Raw genomic sequence first — 17,452 nt, 5'->3', positions numbered from 1 at the left:
TCGAAAGTGAAAAGCAATCAAGAAAACGGTTACATGGGTTGACAATCAGTGAAAGTAAAATACTGCAGTTTTTGACAAGTGACTATTACACACAATGGGAATTGTGCAAACAGATGCTTTAGAAAGAGTTATTATTTTTTGGTGGTAGTGGTCAGAGGAATGGCGTGATAGACTGACAAACACAAATCTCTATATGCCTAGACAGTTTCATATTATATACTGTACTACTGTAGGTTTTTTCAATCAAATAATCAACAATATACTCAAGTTGAGGAAAACATGCCTAATACAGTATAATTAGAAATTATCAAGCAAATTATGAAATGTCATATTTTCAGAAATCAATTATCCATTTGAATAAATGCAGCAAAGCATTAACTGAGCTACAGATATTTCACATTTACTGTATAGTCTTATTTACCTTCAGTATGTTTTCACTTCTTCTTTGCAGTATTCTGTGTTGACTAAGAACCAGAACATCACAATTACAGTTTCTGAGACAAAAAGGAGGTATGTTATCTGGAGAGTAAACCACATGACTTCCAAAATTTTACCTAAGGCTCAAACTGTGAACAAAATAAAACTGTGCAGCAGCAGGATTCTAGCTCTTAGCCATCACTCTGTGCCTCTTATAGCAATTCTCACAGCAGGTAACCTAAAAGCATTTGGTTTTCTTCTCTCAGCAGTCTGACAAAACCCCATTCTGTCAGCCCTTTTACCAAGCCCAAAATCTGTCCTGAAATGACTAGGTTATAGTGCCCCTTGTAAATTAGAGATTGACCACACACCTGAGTTTTCACTCGACATCATAGAACCCGCAGCAGAAATGCAAGTACACATGTCTCAGCAATAGCCACCACAGATAACAATGAACAACTGTGCCATCTTAAATAGTTCCACCATCAACCCCCCCGCCCCCCCGTCCGTCCGTCCTTGAACAACTGCAAAATGTTCTCTTTATCCCATCTCTGCATCTCATCTAAGACAACCTCAAAAATCTCACTTACAGTCTTCCTGGTTTGCATTTTAAAAATGGGCAAAGTTATCAGCTACACGTCATAATTCTGTAAAACAAATTTGCATGAGTTAGAGTTTATTCTACTGCAAATTGCAATATCGCATAATATTATGTAGTCTCATAATAATGAAAGCAAGACTGAACGAACTTTATTGATAAATATTTTTAGTTGGCTGCTTACATGAGATTCTCTGTGAATTTTGAATATAACTAACTGCTACTGTATAAGGGCAACACCATGAATTGCAGTCAATTACAGAATTAATACATATAATTCTCTCTTACTGTAGCTAATTAGATGGATGTTGGTACTGAACAAGAAAAGAATACTACAGTGTATGCATCTGTCACTGTTTGGGTCATTCATAAATCAGTTAAATTCTTAATACAGTACTTAATGTATCAGGAACATATTGAGATTTTTCAGCATCTACCAGTGAAAAAATTGCAGCTGGGAAGATTTTGCCAGTCTGCTTTGGAAGGCCCTGTGCTAAGCCTGGGTGTACTGTACCAAGGCTTTTGGTAAATAGAATACATTTTTTCCTGGTCACTTTAACTGCATCTTGATTATAAAATAAATCTTTTGTAAATAAAGTAAAATAACCAAATACACCAGAGAAGCAGAAATGAAAAACAATATCCATATTCATTAAGTAAAGCATTTCTGTGAGTTAGTGTGTTTACCACAGATATTTAGTTGCGACATTAATGTGTACAGTAGCTTTAGAAACGTGTATGTGATTTGCAGCTTTTCTGAGCACCCTCTCAATAGGCACCTCAGCTAGCTTTAACAATGGAGAATACTGTATCTGACACTGTCAGCATACCTACTGTACAGGCGCCTCAACAGTCACATGTTCCAGGTCTGCTTTCAAAGACCTCCGTGACAGAGCCACAGCTAATTTGTTATATAGTACAGTACTGTAGCTCTACAAAGAAAGCATTCTTTCATTTGTCCTGCAACAAGGATCCTGTCCTTGCAAATTTACAGCAGGTCTGGCTAGAAAGCAATTCAAAGAGGTACTGTCAATGTGTATAACCTAAGGTACAGTATGTCAATTTGAAAACAAAACAAATTGATATTGAGGGTATAAAAGCTTTTATACTCAGTTAAGACACATCATAACACAGCTAACTATTTTTTTCTACTTTCCTTTTACTTTTCAGTGTAGAATTAAACATAGTTTAAAACAGTATCTTACTACAATGTTTTACTACAGCTGCACATTGCAAATACAATGTTTTATACAATGTAGGAGATAATTAGCTAATACAGTACTGCCAAATCCAATGAACTGCACTGAGATGATAACATTTTGTAAATCTTTAAAAAATTTGACTAGGACCTTAGTGACATTCCTTGCTTCAAAGTGGCAGTTGAATTCAGTAGATGAGCAGAGCAGAGATTAGAACAAAGAGCTGCTGTGTTAGAACGCAGGTTACAAAAGAACAATTAGAAACTAATTCCACAATGAAAAATACAGAAAAAGAGTGAAATTCATGTTTTGACTCCTGAACCTATGAACAGAATAGCCAAGGCAGGAACAACAGAATTATAGTAAAAAGACAAAGCTGAAAATGATTTTAATACTTATTTAAATCTGAAGGGGAAGTGCAAATAGCTGCAGTTTGTAAGTTAAAATAATTTAAAAAGGGACTATTTGATCTCCTTATATGATTGGAATGTTTGAACCAAGTCTAATGATGGTTTTGGCCTCTGGTGTCTTTCTTGCTTATACAGTATTTGCAAAAGTCTGTACTTTCTCTAATTCAGAACATACATTATATGATACTGTATGTCATGGCAACAATCACAGATCTACACTATATTGTATTACTATCACTGGTCAAAATAATTACGCAAAACATTCACTCCATTAAAGGTATAATTAATGCTTAAAACACTTCAGCACTCTACAGGTAAAATATCAAGTATGTAACTGAATCTGAATACACACAAAAAAACAGAAGACATTAGGCCCTCCAGGATTTGAGAAAAACATACTGCTTGCACTCCAACTTCCTATAAGGCAGCCTGCAGCTGTTCTCATTTGAAATCAATTTGCCATTTACTGTACTTTGCATCAATGTGACTATAACAGTGTGTATCCTGGCTGCAGACATTTAGAAATATGGGCCTGAACTGATTATACTCTGCTGGGAAGGTTGTGTAAATCTACTCTGGAAGATCTTCCACCAGGCCTGAGTGTACTGTACCAGGATTGTGGTAAACAGAATACATGCTTTTCCTGGTCACTTTAATTTGGTCTTGTTAAATAGACCATCATTTTCTTAAATAGACCATAATTATTGCAAATGTTATGTGGTGTTGACTCCACAACACTCTATAAAGAGGTTCAAGATGTTATTCCATTTACACATAAATATTTTCAATCAGCTGTTGAAGAGAAGAAGGGTGAGAACTGTTATGATAAACATGTCATTAAGGTTAATCCTCAGGATATTAAACTAATACCAGTTGACAACTTTGCAGAACATACATAAGCAATGAAGTAACATGAAGAAAATAAAACAAGGCAAAATGCAATCTTGTATAGGGAACCTAGCAGCAGAAAAGTCAATTACAAATAAAATATAAAGTTTATAACTATAGTATACTGTTTAAAAGTTATTTTTCGGGAGCAAAAGTCTAAATACTTTCTATTAGTTAAGTCTTAGAAGTCAGTTATTATTCTTCTTATAATATACTGTATTTACAAGAACAGGGTAAATTTAATGCTATTATCACACCATTCTGCCAGAATATTCTGAGAAAAGCAAATACATCGGGCAGCTTTATTATCACAACTTTATCACAAGAGTAAGCTTTCTAAGTCACATTCCAGACATTCAACTTCTGAGTGCTGATTCCACAGGACAGTTCAGTGCAAAAGGGGACACCAATTTGTGTTAACATACTGCAAAATGACTAGCGTGTGTATATCATTGCACTCACAGCCTACCAGGAGTGAGAACTCTTTGTCACTCTCTGACATTGACAGATATAAAATTTCTAATAGCTGAAATTCTTAATTGAAACTGTCCTACTAAGCCTTATAGTGAGAATGGCTGGGCTTCAGCAATGGTATCCTTAGTTTATTCAGCAAACCATGAGTCTTGATAGGTGCTTGCGATATAACTGCAACTTAGATTGTCAAATGGAGATTGATAGACACAGATGAACCTGCTTTTTTTAAAAGGGACTGGTAAATATTTTAAATAACTCTGAACAGAAAAAGGCTAAAATAAGTGACATAAATACAATTAAAAGAATCATTCAGGTTTAACCCCACCAAATATATCACCACAGAATACACTGCACAGAAACAAGGGATCTTTGATAACGCTTTACTTCAACGAGTATAAAAAAACACAACTCCTTCATAAACACTACACAATATGATATAAAAATGTACAGAAAAACCATTAGAAAATCAAATTTCACATAAACATACCAGGACCATTGTTAATGGCCCTTGTCAGTTCTCTAGTCCTTAATGATGTCTTCCATCATTTTCACCTTACTTCTCTCTACCTGAAGTTCTACTCTTAGCCTTTTGGGCGAAATTCTGTCTCGTTATGAACTGTTGCAAATAATCACGTGCCAGTAATGACATTTGCACAAGTAGCTGTAAGGAATTATGCATTTTGTTCTGTTGAGTTGTGTAGTATTTGTGAAGGACTTATGATAAAGGGTTACTAGATCCTCTACCCTTAAAAGCCATGCACAGAGTCTTCGCTTGGGTGCTAGAGTGATATCATAACATATTAACAGCTAAGACGCCTGACATACAGTATGAAACAACTACAACTGTGAGTGTATGGTGCAATACACTACTTTTAAAAAGGTCACTGCAGTCAAACAATTGAAGACATCAAAGATGTGACAGAGGCAAGCACCCCAAGACTTTTGTAAAAGCAAACCAAGATGCTAGAATGTTCATAATTGGAAACCAGTTTTAATGTTTACATTTTTGTCAATGCCACGGTTCTGCTCTCTGATTCAATTTACAAGGAATGTACAGAACTTTTATTAAATAGCAAACTAAATTAAGAGACATTAGATTTCCTTTCTACCCTATAATCCCAATACGTATTCTTAACTTTGAACCAAAATGTCACTCCTGATTGACACAATTGGAATTGTATTGATTGCTCACCATCTTATGAAGGCAGTTAAGACACAGAAGAAACATACTGATAAATCATTGTTTATCCCTGAGGACATTGAAAGGTATTTAAAAACAGCCCCCTTCTAAACGTAATGATAAAATAAATCAAACTACCGCACATTTAACTATCATTAGTTTGACATTGATTCTTACAACCAGTCATTAGCCTCTTTCTGTCATTCATTATGAATTCTCAGTCAATAGCTAACATGAGGTATTTTACACAATGTGTAGATCTCTATGGTGGTTGATGAGAAGGTTTTTTGGGAAGTATAGATACTTCATGTATTCCCGTTCAGGGAAATTCAAGAAAGGCTACAAATTAGAGGAGCCCATTTGGCCCAACGAACACATTTGCTTTTTAGCAGCAAATTGACTGCAGGATCTCATTCAGTCAATTCTTGAAAGAAGCCAGGGTATGAGTTTCAACAGCTGGGTAGCTTGTTCCAGATTCCCTCATCCCTTTGTGATTGACATTTTCAGCTGGATACCATGGCAGAGTGAATTTTCTCCACAGGACGTATCACACGTGTCACAACAACGCCATGTAAAAACACATGCAGTCCATGTTACATGTGAAAAAAAAAGTGTAAAATCGTAGAAGTCATCATTCATTGCTTTCATGGGACATGCTTTATACTGTGGCAATGTTCATGTGTAATCTGTTGTAACAAGAATCATTACATTACAGTCAAAACTGGAAATATTGTATTGCTTCAGAAAATATAAAGATGTAGCACTGGGGATTTAATGTACTGTACTGTGCTGGTTTGCTTGAAAGAAGAAGTTATGAGACAGGTCATTTAAGTCCACATTGGAAGTTGTTGGATGCTTTCCTCTGTGTCTATGCGGGTTTAAAAGGGTTAAAAAGAAAGCTTCACATTCAAGTTGTCCCTGCTTTGCCACAACTCAGTGTTGTGATCACATGACAAATTGCCTGTTTTTACCACTCTTACATTCTTCCCAATTTGCAGCGCTACATATCCAGCAGCCATATCACCCTGCAACTCACAACTGGCAACCCACTGACCAGTACCTGGATGGGAGACCTCCTGGGAAAAACCAAGGTTGCTGCTGGAAGAGGTGTTAGTGGGGCCAGCAGGGGGTGCTCACCCTGCGGTCCATGTGGGTCCTACTGTAATGCCCCAGTATAGTGACGGGGACACTATACTGTAAACAGGCACCATCCTTCGGATCAGACGTAAAACCGAGGTCCTGACTCTCTGTGGTCATTAAAAATCCCAGGGCATTTCTCGAAAAGAGGAGGGGTGTAACCCTGGGGTCCTGGCCAAACTTCCTATTGGCTCTTACCAATCATGGACTCCTAATAATCCCCATCTATGAATTGGCTTCATTACTCTGCTCTCCTTCCCACTGATAGCTGATGAATGGTGAGCGTTCTGGCACACTATGGCTGCCGTTGCATCATCCAGGTGGATGCTGCACATTGGTGGTGGTGGAGGGGATCCCCATTACATGTAAAGCGCTTTGAGTGGAGTGTCCAGAAAAGCGCTATATAAGTGTAAGCAATTATTATTATTATTATTATTATTATTATTATTATTATTATACTGTAAGAGCCATGACAGGGAATATGCAAAGTCAATATGAAGCACAGTGGTACAGTACATTCATTCTTCACATCCTGATCACAAAAAATGTTTTGCACTATTTCCTCATTTGCGATGGTCTGTTTTTGATTTTGCATTCTGGTGTCAGCTGTGCCTTCAAAACTCAGATAGATGTTTTGAGAAATTCACACACCACTTTGTAAAACAATTCAAAGGCTGGGCAAGGCACTCTTAGCCTTTTCGGTGTTCAATCACATGCTGCATTATAACAGCCGATGATCTGCAGGAAGACTGTGAGGGGTTTGTCCCAGAGCAGCACTGTGAAATTAGAAAGAGGCGACAGACATCTGATGGACAGCCCTGCTGTGGCATCAGGGAGAAACGGCATGTCTGAGCAATCAGTGTGCGAGGTAGCAGAGACGAGCTGCACAGCGAGGAGTCTGTTTGTCCTTACCTTATTCCTTGTGTCACACTGCTGACATTCACAGACAAAGCAGTACTGATTCTGGAGCTGGGTTCTTCGCTCCTGGGCAGGTACCAGCACATCAATATAGCTGACAGTGAGCTGGGAGAAGAGAGGAAGACGTTAGGGCAAGCAGCTATAACAAGGACTTTTATTGTTTAAACCCCTTTATCTCAGGAAATTGAGTTCTTTCACATTTTCTTTAAACACGGCACTACAGTATGTGAACAAGAATGAAATCACACGCTTACAACCAGCAGAAGCCTCAAGCTCTAGTTAATGGCCTGTTTTATGGTGTAAGGCATAATTTCACTCCACGGTCTTTTGTTTTTGTGGATGTAGAGAGCGAAAAGGAATTACATTGAAAATTCAATTTCTAAGAATAACACATGGTAAGAAAAAGACTTGTATCAACATTTCTTGATTCTATAGACATCCACCTGCATGAACAATAACAAACATTTTAAGAATACACAGTAAGCAAGGTCACGAATGAGAAGAGGTCATTTGGCCATCCAACCCAAACCATTTAGTTGGTAGTAGCTAATCGATCCAAAGATCTCACACAGCTGTTTCATGAAATAAATCAAGGTATTGACTTAACAAAGCTGGGTAGACCACACTTCCAGACCCCAAGATGTGCTCTTTGTTCTCAGTTTTGAATGCACTTCCACATACAGTAGTTTCTACTTGTGTCCTCTGGATTTGTTTCAATGTTGGTCCACTGGGCTGACTTTGTCAATGCCTTTGACATGTTTGAATATACGCTATGAATCAGGTTGCCCTGTGGTCATCTCGGGTGAAGATTAAAAAATGTGACAGTGAATGGTAGTCCTTTAAGACTAGGAAAGAAACCTGTCTGGACTGATTTCAGAGCAGCAATATCTATTTGTTACAATGTGACCAAAACACCACACAATATTCTAAACAAGGTCTTAAATTTGGGGCGGAGCTGTGGCTAAGGATCTGCGCCTGTGGCTAGAAGGTTGCCGGTTCAAATCCTGCAGCTGGCAGAGGAATCCTACTCCGTTGGGCTCCTGAGCAAGGCCCTTAACCCCAACTGCTCCAGGGGCACCTTACAATGGTAGACCCTGCGGTCTGACCCTAGGCTCTCTCCCTGTCTGTGTGTCTGTCTCATGGAGAGCAAGCTGGGGTATGCGAAAAGACAATTCCTAATTCAAGAAATTGTAAAGGGTAAATAAAGTGATGTTGTTATTATTATTATAAATTCAATCACACAAACAGAAAAGATTATCATAATATACAGTATTATTCTAATGACAGATTAGGTTACCAACATTTGAACTATTAAGATGTAGGAAAAGTGCTCTGGTAAAACTAATTTTCATCATTTACAGTCAATGTCCAATATTTTAGAAAGTAAGCCTTTTAGGAGAATATATAGGAAAGTTGTTATACAGTTATTTTACTATATATAGTACAAATGACAGAGCAAGAATGCCTGCTTCATCATGCTGCACGTTCTTCACCATCTTGAAAGGAGATAAAATGGAAATGTGAAATAATGTAGAATTAAGGAGTACATTTTATTTCAGTAAAACCTAACAAGGCACTGAATTTAATAGTTATTTAAACTGGTGTATCTTCCCAGATACATGTTCTCATTATGCTGTGAAGAAAATCATCCTCTGTCTAAAGTACTGCACTGTCACTAAAGGTCATTATAACGAGCTTGTTCTTTAGGTTCTTGTTTCTGTCATGCTGCAGTCTTAACATTTTTAACAAGGTTCATAAAGCTTTTTAGGTTGTTTTTGTAAGTAGTACTGGTGGAGCAGTAGGTGGAATTCTCCCACCTAGACCACATTTCACAATCCAACACCTTAATAAAGTGACCAGAGATACTGTACTGTACGGTAGGATGTGTCATTCTGAAACCAAGGTCCTGACAACTTTACAAAAAGTGTCCTTTTGTGAATGTACACTGGTGTCCTGGCTACATTCCACTGCAGTCTTGTACTGTGCAATCTGATCTCCCTAAAGTCCCTGCCTTAATTAAAGTGATGAAGCAATTTCTCAATTCTTAATTTTCTGTTCTATATACAGTACACTGAATTCAATATAAACTCAACATACTGTATCGTATCAACTCAATATAAACTCAACAGTTTTCAAGTCTAAGCTCATTGCTACAAACACTATAACCACTCAAAGGGAGAATAATGAAGCACAGGTTGAAGCTGACTTCACTTGCCCACGAACCTTCAAGCCATTCATCTTTTAACACATCACAGCATACCCAGCTGTGTGCCAGAGGCTCAGTGCGAGTCCCTCACTGTTAGCCCAGGATATCACCGTGGTTTCCATCTCTCAGAGATCTGAGAGTGCCCTGCCCGACTGTTCCCACTCTACAAAGAAGTTGTGCACTACTGCTTGGGGAAAACCTGTTTAGAGTCAGATACTGACATGTCCAAAGCTCAAACACCCAATGTCTGGATCATAGAGCTCAGCCTGTACTAGTTACTGGTTGAACTGCTTGAGAAGCCCTCAAGGTGTGCAAGTACTGTATTCTTGGAAAAAGGAAGACATCTACAGAAGTTCAGGTGGATAGCTGCATCAGCATGCCTAGGCTGCAAAGGAACAAGTAATACATTTATTCCATGCTGAAAAAAAGAAGAAAGAAAACACAATGTTTTGGCTGTGGAGCCTTCTTCAGGTGTGGACATCTACAGAATACAATATTAAAACAGATATTAATGTTGGATTTTTAGGATTTACTGGTGCAAAGCATTACATAATCCATTGCATTGAATTGTTACAGAGAAGTAAAAATGCCTTAAAAATGTCCTCCATGATTCAGGGAATCTGATTTTACAAAGGCTAGCAGGCATTTTATGTTTTCTATGTTGGCCAGGTTTAATGGTTGAAAATGCCCTGCAGTAGTTCACATTTACTAATACATTCTCTACCTCATATACTGTATATTATTCACCAAAAATTACAGCTTCATTGAGTTACCAAGGTGACATTATTTTGTCTTTCCAGTACTTTTTGCATTCAAAATTCAAAATTGCCGCAGGTTCATTTCTACATTAGAAACCTGCAAATTGTCCCTGAAAACCTAACACAGACATTTAAATATTTGCAGAGGTACTGTAAGATCACATTCATTCAAAACAGACCTCTAATTTTGTAGGCAATAAAAGAACCAAACTTTTATACTGTATGTTTACATTAAAAAAGGAATAACACACACTACTGTATGTGATCTTTCCTTGATTTTTGAAGACATACAGTACAGGTACATTTCATTTCACAGGCTTCAAAGGGGGTGTGCCACCTACAGTAAAGCCAGTGTAATAATTAACCAGGACAATCTTTCACTCAGGAAAAATAAGAATATTGAGCATCTCACTCTGTTTGTAGATTTTCATAAATGAATAGTTAAGAAATGACTTCTGCTCAGACAGATCTTTTTATGGTCACGAACTGGTGAAGGTCACTGACAAAAAGTCCCAGCAGCGGCAGGGCAGACATCTAAGATTACTAGCATCTAAGGCACAGATGAATCTGAAACACTCAGAGGATAGCAAACAGAGAGAAGCCTCTCAGTCATAGTGTGGGTTTATTAATTACAACCTTGATTTATCAGCAAGTGAGACATCTAGCCCTCCCTGTGTAAAAGCACAGGCACATTGATCATGTCTGCTATGATAGGTCAATGATAGTCTTGAATATTAATAAATCACTGCAATAAAATGCAGGCAGGATTGATGTCAGGGAGCCACAATTCCTGGAAGTGTTGTAGGGATCGGGGTTATATTTAGCTTTTAAACTAGCCTTTTTCAGCCAGGAAAAAAGAGAGGGCGAGATTCACCCTTACACAATAATTCCTGTCAGAGGGTGAACAAGACATGGGCTGTTACCTCTTCTGCTGGGCGGATCTCCCTGATTGCCCGGAGAAACAGACGCCTGCCCTGGAACACAATCACGCAGTTTGGGTCGCAGTCATGGTTCAGCAGTGACATGCTGTAGGATAAGAAGGAAGAGACATGTTTCTGTATCTCTGAAGGACTGTGTTAATAGCCTAGGTCAAACATATTAGCTTTGGAAATCAAATATGGGAATGTGACAAATAAAACTTTGAATATTCCCTTTAACAGAACTTTCGGAGATGAAATTATTGGTACATTTGCTTCTTCATTTTCACCAAGAGACAAAATTATCTTATTTTACGACGACATAAAGGAGTTAGGGGCGGCACAGTTTCCCAGTGGTTAGCAATGCTGCCTCGTAGCGCTGGGGCCTTGAGTTCAATTAATGTAGTGCTATCTGCATGGAATGTGCTTGTTCTTCTTGTCTACATGTGGACTTGCTCCTGGTGTTCTGGTTTCCTTCCAAAGTTCAAGACATTCTGGAAGGTTAACTGGCTTCTGTAAAGTCAGCAATTTGAGTGTGTGTTTCTGTGTCTGTGTGTGCCTTCGAGGGACTGGCATTCCAAACAGCGTGTATCCGGCCTTGCTCCTGTTGCCCACCAGGATAGACTTCAGTGCCCTGCGACACTCTATTGGATAAAGTGGAGGTTGAAGATTTAGAGCTCAGCTGGAATGAGACCGAACACAGTGGTCCCCTAGAAACCTGTATCAGGAACCGTAGACATATGCTGTAGTATTTATGGGCGAGGTATCAAACCGATTTCCATGATGGGCTAGCACCCAAAACACATCAAGTTTTCTCAGTAGGATTCTGCCACCCAACCAAAGTGTCTAAAACCACCGGTCACCCTAGTGTAACAAAACATATTTCAAGTTCACAGAGAATGATTGAAAAAGAAAATATTATCACTGGTAACTTATTTTAGCAGAATCAAAAATGTAAGATTAAGTTATATTAGGTAAAAGTTAATTTTTTTGTATATAAAAATATACAATATCCTGCAATGACACGAGTCACATTTCAACTACCAAAACAAATAGGCTAAATATATACTGTACAGTAAAAAGAAAAATAAGGAAAGGTATCCTACAGTATATTTTTATGTAAGAGAAGGTGAAAGCTCTAGTTCTGTTGACATTAAAGGAGTTTCATGGGTTAAAATGTGAAGGTTTGCCTACTGTCACATCCTTTATAAAAACAGAATCAAGAATAGTTTACTAACAATCTGCAACAATCAAACTAGGCTGTATCAGTTGTGAAATCTGAATCCACATATTTTCTATCTTCTATGCTGCTCTGTTTGTTGAGTAGTGCTACATTTTCTGCTGCACTGTGAAAATGACTTGCCCTTCCAATCGCACGGTAGAGAAAATAACCTCATCTCTCTTATATTAAAACTCTCTACGGGAGGCACTGGAAAAAGGATACACTATTATTGGGGGAAACAGAGTAGATGTGTTTCACTATTAGTTTTAAAATTTAAATCAAGAGAAAGTTATTTATTGTGTTATGAGTTCAATTATTTATGCCTAGGGAGCTTTAGCATCATCTACCATGAACATACTGCCCTCTTTGGACAGATGTCTTGGCATTGATAGGCAGTTCTCTCACACAGAGAAGGCAGAAGTTTCTCAGAGAACTGCCATGCTACACTTTCACTTTCTTCACAGCCCTCAAGTTCTGAGTGTCCAGTGGCCTAAATAAGAATCCACTACTTAGAGACAGGGCATTGGATGTAAGCCTGTCCGATGAACAGGTTTGAACTAATTTTAATAAATGCACATTTTATGGCCTTGGAAAAGGCAAAACCCCTAACAAACAGAGGGACTTGGAAATACGATAATGCGGCAGCATGATATAAAATGAAATCCCAGCAAGTAGGTGTACAGTATGTATAAATAAGAATTGACAATGCTTTTCTTAAATTTCTAAAATCAACAAACTCATAAAGATGGATAATTACTTTGAATAAATTATTGGAACATGTTTAAATCAAACCTATTTCCATCCTTTCTGAACTGAGGCAGTCCATGCTTGTGTGTGTAAAGATGAGGAAAAACTATTTTGAAGTACTTGTTCTACAGGGACACCATGTACCATGTTTACAGCTAAAATCACAAGCCCAAGAGTCTGCCTATTTTCCTTTTACCACAAGGAAGCTGGAACATGAAGTCTGGGTATTGCTTGCATTACTAAAATATGTGTTCCTATGAAGGCCAGAAGCTCTCTAAATCACAGAGTAAGTAAATTAGTAATGGTGTATTACACTGGGTAAAAAACATCTCTTGCTTTGATCTCCACTGCTGTGTCCTTTTGAGACGTTCTCATTAACTCATCAGCAATGGGTAGACCATATCTAGGTCCAACATATCTGCTAAATAACAGAACCCCAGCAGCCAGCTTACTTTATAGCCTGGTCTTTATCTTAGTGACACTTATTTGACACCCAAAGCAGTTAAATGAGATATTTTAGTGGGAGAACTTTACCTTGCAAATAGAAATGAGTTACACATTAGCAACCAAAATGGACAAGTCGCCAGGTAACATTATAGAAATTTCAGAAAGATGGTTTACAGTGAAAACTATTGGGGCATACTGTCATTGTCAAGTTTGTCATTGTTGCTGTATACTGTACATGTACTTATGAAATGTGTATTTCCAAACAAAAACATTAATATGGGGCAATAGTATTTACGTTTAATAATATTTATGCTTTCCAGTATTAATTAAGAAGACCAGTGATCCAAATACAGCTCTGTGGTACTCCACTAATTTCATTAAGCCAATTTGAGTATTTACCAATTATCTGTTTTCTTGGTTTTCTATTTATTAACAAGTTCTCAACCTAAAGACTTCCATATCTTGAATGTCTAAAAGAACAAGCACCTCTAATTTGAGAATACCTTCTGAAAACCTAAATAAAGCATATCAGATGCTTTGCGTGTGTCCATTACCATTGTTATTTGTTCAAATAATCCTAAGAGGTTAGCTAGGCAAGACCTACTGAACCTTTTCTTAATCCATGCTGACTATTCCCTAGTATCTGATTTCCATATACAGTAGGTGATCCTCAAGGATACCATTGGGCACTTTGTATTTATTAGTCTTGACTACCTCAAACATTCTCCCTGTTCCATGCTGATACTGTTTAACAGAGAGCTTTGTTCTTCCTTCTGCTGCTTTGTTAACTTCTTCCTTGGTGAACACCTGAGTGAAACATTCATTTAGTACTTCAGTAATGTTCCATGCATTATCTAAAAGTTACCCATTATTGTCCCATTACTGTAAAATAAATTATTATTATAGCCTCCATTGCAACTTCCAAACCATTCTTTGTACTCCAGTTTTCTATTTACTATAGCACCCTTTAAACCAATTTGCCACAGACGCCTTTACAGATGTCTATAGCACTAAAAAATATAATACTTGTTGCCCACTGATCATGGAGGAAAGGAAAGACTCCTGGTTTCCCATATGGGTACTGGAATGTTCTTTGAAGGTAATTCCTGCAAGGATGAGTCACTGTAGAGCAACACCTGAGGAAATTTGATTAATTTCCTAAATGAGTACAGTACCTTGATTACAGACAATTAAAATTATGTCTGATACCTGTGAACAGCTTCAGCACCCTCTGTAGGACAATGCTGATTTAAGCCTTGCTTGGCACCTAAACATGAATAGACTCTGTTCTTTATCAATACACGGTTTAATACAACACAATAACCCTGTTCAAGCCAAACAATCCTGTAGTACTTATTCAAATAATTACTCACACCCGAAGAAGGCTCCACAGCTGAAACGTTGTGTTTTCTTTCTTCTCTTTTCAGCATGAAATAAACCTAATACTTGTTCCTTTGCAGCCTACGCATGCTGAGGCAGCTACCTACTGTACCGTAATTATTCCAATTATAATTTACTTGAAAAGTGTGCAACTTTAATCCTGCTTATATATATTGGGGGCCAAATATAAAGAATTCTTGAGTTACTTAAATAATAAGAAGTAATGAATAAGAAGAATAAGCAGTAATGTGGAATTGATGTTACCTGTTTAATATTTAGATTTTCTTGGATTAAGGATTAGAAACTGTATATACAGTAACTTAATAGGAAACATTCAACCTAAAGGAGAGGGTATGTTACTGTATGTTTTCAAAAACATTTTGGGAAGTAACCACATACTACTGTAGATGTATCGGAAAGAAACTAAGGTCAATAAAAGTCATACCTTAACTGGATTGCAAAAGTCATGAATTTCCTTTTTTTCATCTACTGTAATATCACAAAAGAAAGGGTTGAGGCTAAAAGCTAAATTGAAAATAAAACAATTCTATCTTGAACTACTGTAGGCTGAATTAATAGAAATCAACATTTTTTTTTCTTTTGTCAGGAGATCTGCCTTTAAATAGTTTAATAGTGTAATATTTTTACCATAAAAGTGAAATTAAGCACTCAATACAGATTTAACAACCTAAGCACTTTACTTTGTAATTGGAGTTATAGTTCCTAATTTATTATTAAGTTAAATAACTTGTTATGCTAGTCAGTTTTCAATTCTCTTAATTCACCAATATTTTTTACTCTTTCTTTCATAGTGCCCCAAACAGGTTTTTTTTATTATAAACAACAAGATTCGGTTTTATCTTTTTCATTCTTAAATCACTTATTTAGGTTGCCATGACAGGTTAAACAGGTTGCCATGTTTTCTGATTTTTCTTTATGGAAACTAAAGGGGTGAATACTGATACCATTTCAGGGGATCTCTCCTAATTTATTATTTAATTGAACACAATGCTCAAACACAGTGGTGTCATTTTCTTAAGCTAATTAGAGCAAGAGTCTTAACATTTCAGAGGTTGAGTCATAATGTAAAAATCAGCAAGCCTGGACACATGTCCAGGTACATTTTGAAAAATAAGTAAACTGAAAAATTAAAAACAGGGAAAATACAAAGAATATAGCACAGACATGTTGAGAAAAATCCCCTTTTACTGAAACATCATTGGCACCTTTCGTTGCTAAGCGACTTGAAATGTCAATAGGAACACCAGACTTTAAGGAGACTTACAGGTACCTTCTATAAGTATTTCCAAATTACTATAGAAAGCCAAGATTTTCAATATACAGTTCATACAACATTGCATCCTGCGACTGAAGGTGCCAGAACCACATGTGTACTGAACATCCATCATGATCTTGGTCTAGCTGACCTCACTAATTTTGTCCAATTTTGTTTCCAATCAGGTCACCACATTCCAGAAAAGATACTGGTGCTCTGGAATTATTTCAGAAACCCACTTCATAGGTTTATTTTTCAAAGCGAAAAAAAGCCAAGAGGATTACCATCAAGGGTCTAGTCATTTCTAGAGAGTGGGATAGCATTAGTCTTAAAAGATTTCTTCATGAAAAAGCTTCTTGTTTTTAGAGGATGGTATGAGAGGCAACATAGGTCTGTGAGTGGGCTTAATGGAGATCAGTAGAGCAACTGTTGGCAAGTTATTTCAAGAGAGATTATGGATTTCTGCGCTGCTTCACTCAGAACACCATATGGTCACACAAGATGTTGACATCCAAAATCTTTAGATTCACCTAAAGCCCTCAGGATAACTATAGAATGTACAGCAGGATGTTTCAGGAAAAAACAGAGCTGTTTTGAATTTAGAATTTCCAAGGAAATTGTTGCACTTCTGTTGCCATAGTGAAGAAATAAAATATGACATTACATGTACAGGTACAGTATATCAGCAAACATCAGCAGACATAAAATACGTAAAATACAAAATTACATTACACTGAAAAAATCTAAAATCTAAAATTATATGTAATGTATAATGGTTTTTTATTAATACTTGATATGTCTAAATACTTAGACTCTTTACTTATATTTGTAATAATTAAGAAAGATCTTTAATAAAAATTTGGAAATTCAAAAGAAGTCGTTTACTATGGTTTGGAAATGCCATAGAGCAAAAGTAAAAAGCAATTCTTCTCAGTTAAAGATTAAATGCCTCACTTTATTCACTTCAAACTGCATTTCACTCTCCTTTATTAAAAGAAAGAGATACTAATTTAGAAAGATACTGTACATTTAGAAATTTAGTCATTTATTTCACTTAGACTATACTAAATTGTTCAGACAACCAATAAATTATTAATAAATGAGCTTTGGATTTTCTTTGTTACACTGTATGTTAAATGCCACAAAATGAAATACTTTGCACTTCTTCCTGAAACAAGCATACATTTTTAAGTTCAAAAGAAATCATTGTAATGTAGGATACTTATTACAGATGGCAGTGTAATTATGCATAGTGAATTGTCACTACCAGGATATACA

General features: G+C 36.9%; 1 protein-coding gene across 1 annotated transcript in view; it reads right to left on the bottom strand.

The window, feature by feature from the left end:
- The window catches only part of smyd3 (SET and MYND domain containing 3), a 345,837-nt gene that overhangs the window by 49,517 nt on the left and 278,868 nt on the right, over positions 1-17,452 (bottom strand). Inside the window, exons 7-8 of the mRNA XM_088626174.1 lie at positions 11,109-11,211; positions 7,216-7,326 (exon numbers count right to left, since the gene is read on the bottom strand). Of these exons, the coding sequence (XP_088482300.1) occupies positions 7,216-7,326; positions 11,109-11,211 (214 nt within the window). The remainder of the gene's footprint in view (positions 1-7,215; positions 7,327-11,108; positions 11,212-17,452) is intronic.

The sequence above is a fragment of the Lepisosteus platostomus genome, chromosome 3 (genome assembly GCF_059453375.1).
Source record: "Lepisosteus platostomus isolate fLepPlt1 chromosome 3, fLepPlt1.hap1, whole genome shotgun sequence".
Lineage (NCBI taxonomy): Eukaryota > Metazoa > Chordata > Actinopteri > Semionotiformes > Lepisosteidae > Lepisosteus > Lepisosteus platostomus.
The sequence above is the reverse complement of the archived record's forward strand: the minus strand, read 5'-3'. Positions and strand labels throughout refer to the sequence as shown.